Source organism: Plasmodium inui (genome assembly GCF_000524495.1).
Source record: "Plasmodium inui San Antonio 1 unplaced genomic scaffold supercont1.22, whole genome shotgun sequence".
Classification (NCBI taxonomy): Eukaryota; Apicomplexa; class Aconoidasida; order Haemosporida; family Plasmodiidae; genus Plasmodium; species Plasmodium inui.
In genome coordinates this window covers 205,037-211,376 of record NW_008481856.1, presented here as the reverse complement: position 1 = coordinate 211,376, position 6,340 = coordinate 205,037, and the positions used below count along the sequence as shown (strand labels likewise).

Genomic DNA, 6,340 nt, shown 5'->3' with positions numbered 1-6,340 from the left:
TGACGTGACACTTGCCTCGTGACCCGCGTGGGTGATCGGGGGAGGAACACAACGGATGGGCATTTGGGGAAACTGCCTGCCGGGGATGCGCTGACTTCAACTGTATTACCCCCCCTCAGTAATCATTCTCGTCTAGCAGCTCGGAGAAGTGGCTGATGTTGGAAATGGTTTGTTTGGCAGACGCCCGGCACTCCTCACTTATGCTGTGCTTATAGGCCAGGTAGTTTTTCAGCTTAAGTGTGTTCAGATAAATGATATAAATGTAGTGGAAGAAGAACCACGAGTTATATAAGACAAGGAGGAGGACCTTCTGCTCTCTCTTGAATCTCCTCTTGATCTGATTGTTATGTCTGTACATGTCTGTTACTAAAAGACGCAGTTCCTCCTTCTTCTGATTTTTCTCCTTTTCCTTCTTATCCAGCTTTTTCTTGTGCAGCGCGATCTCCTTCTGCTTCTCTTTTTTTTCGCTCTCCACGAGCTTCACTTCGTCGTTCAGGAGGTTCACCTTATCGTCACATCTGCAGGTGGGGTGAGAAGTTATGTGGTGATGTTATGGGGTGAAGTTATGGGGTGATGCTATGGGGTGAGAAGTTATGTGGTGAGCTTAAGTGTTGAGGTTATGGGTTTAGGTTAAGTCATAAGGTTACGTGGTGAGGTTATTGGGTAAGCTTAAGTCGTGACGTCACGCGGTAGTAACGTTACGGGGAGTGTTTCGACCTTGGCCACGACTCCGCCGGGCAGAGTCACGGAAGGAAGCCGCTTTTTTCGTTCTCGCTGCCTCTCCTCGCCCGCTTTCTAGACTTACTCCCGAATGGCCTTATAAATAGACTCGGACTTCTTCACCATGGAGGCCGTGTTGATGGAGGCGATCTGCTGCCTCACCTCTGCGTACCGCTGCTTTTGCATTTCGATTTGGACATTGCATTTGTTAAGAAGCGAGTTATACTTGTGAATGTTCTTATACACTTGGTTGTTCTCGCTGGACGTGATGCTCTCGAGTTCTCTCCTCCTCGCCTTCACGATTTGTAGTATCTGATCGAAGACTTCCCTCGTGAGAGAGTCACTATCGATGCTGACTTCCTCCGGCTGGACCCCCTTCACTTCCTTGCTCTTAAACATGTTGTATTCATGGATCTTCCCTTTCAGCTCTGCGTCCTCCTCATCACTAGAGACAAATTCGATGTCAGCGAAATCGTCCAATTCGTCCACTTCCGGTTGATCCCCCTCTGCCAGATTCCTCCTCTCCGGATTCGTCATCGAGTGCATATCATGGGGGTCACTCATCAGTCCTTCCGCCCCATCGTCATCCTCATCGTCATACGTAGGATGCTCGCCTCTGCCTGGGCGTCCCTGTCGGCGCAGATGCTCCCTCGCTAGGTCGTTGTACCTGGCGCCCTCCGCCCGCAGCCGGTTCGACGCGCTGTGGTGGCTGCCCATTGGCAGGAAGTCGCCTCGGTTGGGGTGGTCTGAGAGGTCGGCCCTGCCATAATGCGGTGCCCCCATAGGGTCCTCCTCGTCGTATAGCCCACTCCTCGCCATCGCGCCACGGTTCCTTCGGCTGGGCGACCCGTCGAACTGGCTACCCTCATGAGGGTAAATCGCGTCTTCCTCATCACTGCCGACGGGGCGGCCCCTTCTCTGTTTGGAAATCTTCTCGCCCTTCCTTCGGTCGAATCGGTTTGCAGTCGCGCGCCCCACCTCGCTATCGCTGCTTTGTAGTGATTTGCCATTCGTTCCATTCATTCCGCTCATCCCACCCATGCCGCCGATGCCGTTCACATCTGCTCCGTGCTGACCCCTCCGCGAAAGAGTGCCACCCCGAGATACCCGCCTCCCATCACGCGCATCGTAGTAACCATACTCTTCCTCGTCACCCATCAAGTCACTAGACTGCGCGAAGTGGAGGATGTTCCTCTTTCCCGCAGGGGACACCCCCCTGTCTCGATTCACAATAAGTAGCTTCCTCTCACCGCAGGAATTCTCCTTCCAGCTGCTTACACAATTGGCGCGCGCAATGAGATGGGGCAGGTTATCATTATGCACTGTGATGTTAAGCAAGCCACCTAGCAGTTGAACTAAAATCAAATCAGTACAGATAAGGTAACTCAGCTCACTCACGATGAGATCTCCATTCCTCTCGAATTCGTTAAAAAGAAGCTCCAGATTCGCAATCGACGTGTTGAGACATTTCAACTTGCTACTAACAGTGTGGAAGTCATCAAGGCAGAACTTATTCAGAAGAATCAGAAGGGATATCTTCTTCTTATCCTTCTTGTAGAGAGCTACATTCTTTTTTATATTGCTTATCTCCTCGTAAAGGCATTTCTTAATGGAGGGACTCTCTTCAATCATTTTCTCCACATGAATCAGTTTCTTCCTATAGTTACACACATTGGTGTGTACCACCTTGTGATTTCTCTCCGCTTTTCTTCTCCTCTTCTCTATCTCTTCTAACTCCTCTAGCAGTTTGTTCATCACTCCCATCTGCTTATTCGTCTCGTACTGGAGATTAATGTACTCATTATACGTCACATTCACGTATTCATATTTTTCCTTCAGATTGAGGATGCCTCTTCGAAGGTGTTCCCTTTGTTCTACCTTCTTGTTCAGCGTCCCCAAAAGGAACTGCACATCTGCCTTGCTTACTTTCTTCCTCAGATTGGTGTACAACTCGACAATCAGATTATTTAGTAAGCCTAGTTTCCTCACATTGGTGACGTAACGGAACACATAATCCATGTGGTCATATATTTGCGACGGTTCGTACGGTACACACTGGTAGTTGTTTTTTTTATCCTCTCCGGTGGCTTCATACTGCAGTAGGGTGCCTCCTCCAGGGGTCGTGGCGAAAGAGGCAGCAGCGGTAGTAGCTTCACCGGGGGTTGCCACTGCTGAATGGGGTCTCCTTTCCTCCTCCATTCCGTGTCCTACTTCCGAGGGGCTGCTCATCCGATCCTTCAGGCCATCCCCGTTTCGCCCGCTCCTGTCTCTCGCCCTAATCTTCCCACTTCGCCCCTTCTTCCTCCGCCTTCCATTCCGCCTTTCACTCCGCATGTCCAAAAACGAAACCATATTAATCAGCTCCGTCTGCTTTATCTTAAAATGATTCAGATTCACGAGGTGCCTTTGCTCCTCAAGGAACTTCCTCACATGCTGCAGGATGTTGTCATAAAAGGACGTCTCGCTGAATAGATACCTCAGGAGAGTGCTCAAAATTTCGAACCTATAGATGTAATTGTAGTAGTCCCCCTCGACACTGCAGACGAAATTCTTGTTGTTCTTCTTCGCTAGCATAACGTTTGGATTTACCACCACGCAGATGTCCTCTTGGTGTGGAAGTCCGTCTCGTCCGACTTCTCTTCCTGCTACGTCTCTTCCTGCTACGTCTCTTCCTGCTACATCTCTTCCTGCTACGTCCCTTCCTGCTTCTCTGCCTTGTCTTCCCACTCCTCCTCCTACATCCCCGCTCGGGCCGAACTCTCCCAGATGCATGTCCGGAAGGGGGAGTGTCGTTCCTGGGCCCTCGAGGTGGAAACCATTGTTGGTGCTCGCACCCATCCCCTCCTCTCTGCAGAGCTTTAGGTACCCATCACTGCTACCGGCGCCTCCAATGCTACCTGCCCCTCCACTGCTAGCCACCCCACCTGGGGTGACGGACGTGCAACTCACCACCTCACTGATGTTCGGTACGTACGAAAGGATAAGACAAGCGTACACTCGGATCTTCTCATTGTCCAAATTGGCGCACTTAAATATACTCTGCACCATGTTTTCGTTGCATAGGATCAGCAGAATTTGCTCGTTGATTCTTCTAATCCGCTTCGCGAATTTCTTCCTGGCATCTCGAAGCGCTCGAATGTCTTCCTTGATGGCTTCCACTTCGTCCGACTCCTTCATCGCGACGGGTTCGGTGAGCTTCTCCTCCTGTCCCTTCGATCGCTTCTCATTTGTGACATCGCCCTGCTTGCCACTTCTCATCCCGCCGCTATCACCTCTGTCCTTTCGCGGGCCGCCGTTCCTACTATGCTCCCCCTCCAGATACTCAATATCATCTTTGATGCTTCCCGAATCCACGCTAAACTCCTCTTCGTACGTCACGTCCCTCACGGCGCTCATGTCGATGTCGATTGGAGGCGCCCGCCTCTCTGCACCGGGCTGGTTCTCCCCGACGCGGTTCTCCTCCACGCCGCTGCCCCCCAGGATATCCTCCTTCTCGCCGCCACTACTGCAATCGCTTGAAAAGGAATACAACGAAGAGATACAGGAGCTGGCCGTGGACGCTATCTCTTCCGCCTCACCCTTCTCCGCGGGTCCCCTTCCCGCCTGCGCGTACTCGCGCGGTACCCGATGCCATGCGTCGTCCCCCTCTCCACGGAGCGTCTCATCGGAATCATCCTTACTATCTGACCCATCAGTGTCGTCCGTACGGTACGTCGCATCCGTCTGATCATCCTCACCGGTATCTGCGTCTAGGTCGCTTCCTTCATTCGATTGTTCGTCCTCTTCTCCATCGTCTTCCCTGTCGTTCTCTTCCCCCTCGAGATCACTGACCCCATCAGTGCCCCCCTGCTCGCTCCTCCCAGAAGTGAATCCCTGGTGTAGTACATCCCTCCTCGTGTGGGCGCCTCGTCTTTTCCGTCGTCTTCTTCGCCTGGTTCGTCTCCTTCCTTCCCTTGCTGATGATGTTTCCCTCCCTGCGGCATAACCATACGAGACGTACTCCCTCTTGTACACACAATCCTCGTCGACACTCTCAATGTCGTAATCGTACAACCGCTGAGTCGGTTCCTTACGATTGTAGGAAGAAGTCTCTGCATCTTTCGTAGTATTGTCTCCTTGAGGTCGTCTCGCAGAAGTATTCCCCTGATCATCTTTCAGCATAAGCATGGCACGCTCCTTCTTCTCCCTCCTCCTGCGCAGCCTCTCCACCCTCAGCTGCTTCTTCTTCAGTCTCAACTTCAGCTCCTTCATTCTCATCCTATGTTTGTAATTTCTCTTAAGGAGGAAAAACTCACTAATGCCAATATTTATTATGAAAAGGATAAACTGTAGGATGATATCATTGTTTGAGAAATCTGCGTGTTTTACCTTTTGCTCATAGAAGGGATCTTTCTCAAGGGGGTTTCCCTCCGTGGAGAAGCTCCCATGGAGGGGGGCCCCGACGGAGCGGTCAACGGGGCCAATTTCGTCAACGAGTCCATTTTCGCTCATTTCGCCCATTTCGCCAAGGCCGACCTGGCGGACGACGCTCTTCCCTCTGAGGAGGGCCACCAGAATGTTATTGAGCAAACTGATGTTCTTCTTGCTGCAAATTATTTCAATCAACTGGTAGTCGACGTCTTTCAGATTCTGGATCTCCTTCTGTATCAAGAGGATCGACATCTTTGTCTTCTGCACCACCTCCTCATCGTTAATCTTATCGTTCATTAGGAGAAGAGATAAAATGATACAACATATCACCTGGATGTTTATATTCTGGCTTTCATACATGAAGCCTAGTATTACGATTCCCTTGTTTGACTTGTTTTTCACTGAGAAGTAGTTCTGAATCGCGTTCAGGTGAATCGAAGAAAGGAGGAGCAGCGACATTAAGATGTAGACGTTGAAGGTGATGTTATCCGTTTTACTCTCCTTCTTCCTTTTCCTTCTACTGAGGATGCTAAAAATGGAAAATATCTCCTTAAAGTTGTACACCTGCAGGTACTCCAGGAAGACGTCGTTTTTCTTGTCTACGATTCGAAGGATCGTTTCGGAGGCCGTCTTCAGCAGCACATCATTGATGTTATCGCCTGTTGGGAGGGAAGCGGAAGGGGGGAATACGTTAGAGAATGGTAGCAGACACGTGAGGACATGCACATTGGGATGATGCATGCCCATGTGAACGCCCTGCCACTGCCATTGCCAATCCAGCTTACCGCACAGATTGTCGTATATGATCTCGAAGGCGAACTTCATAAGGGGGACGTTCAGAAGATTCTCAGGCGTCTTCGTATAAGTCAAGTGGTGCAGAAAAACATTTAGGATAAAAAACTTCATTTCGTTATTCAGCTGTAGGTTCTTCTTCAGATGAAAGAGGAAGTTAATAATGTCACACTCTGCACTCTTCAGCGTGTTGCTCCGAGATAGAAACAGAATGTAGTTAATCTTCTTAAGTAACTTCTGCAGGTTAATCAAGTCAGTCATCTCGGTGCACATTAGCTTAAAGAGACATTTGGTGATGCTATCCAGACATAGGAAGTCGTAGAACCGATCGCATAGGTACACATTCTTGTGGCTCGAAATCCGCTTCAGGAACAGCTCCAGTTGTTGTCTCCTCCTGGGGGGAAGCAGTGAAGATACG

At 50.3% G+C, this 6,340-nt stretch overlaps 1 protein-coding gene across 1 annotated transcript in view; it reads right to left on the bottom strand.

Annotated features, from left to right (window-relative positions):
- Positions 1-115: 115 nt before the first annotated feature.
- Positions 116-6,340, bottom strand: part of C922_04369 (hypothetical protein) — a gene marked incomplete at both ends in the record, with an annotated part of 7,058 nt that continues 833 nt past the window's right edge. The window contains 4 exons of the mRNA XM_008819952.1: positions 116-518; positions 806-3,324; positions 3,370-5,789; positions 5,916-6,316. Of these exons, the coding sequence (XP_008818174.1) occupies positions 116-518; positions 806-3,324; positions 3,370-5,789; positions 5,916-6,316 (5,743 nt within the window). The remainder of the gene's footprint in view (positions 519-805; positions 3,325-3,369; positions 5,790-5,915; positions 6,317-6,340) is intronic.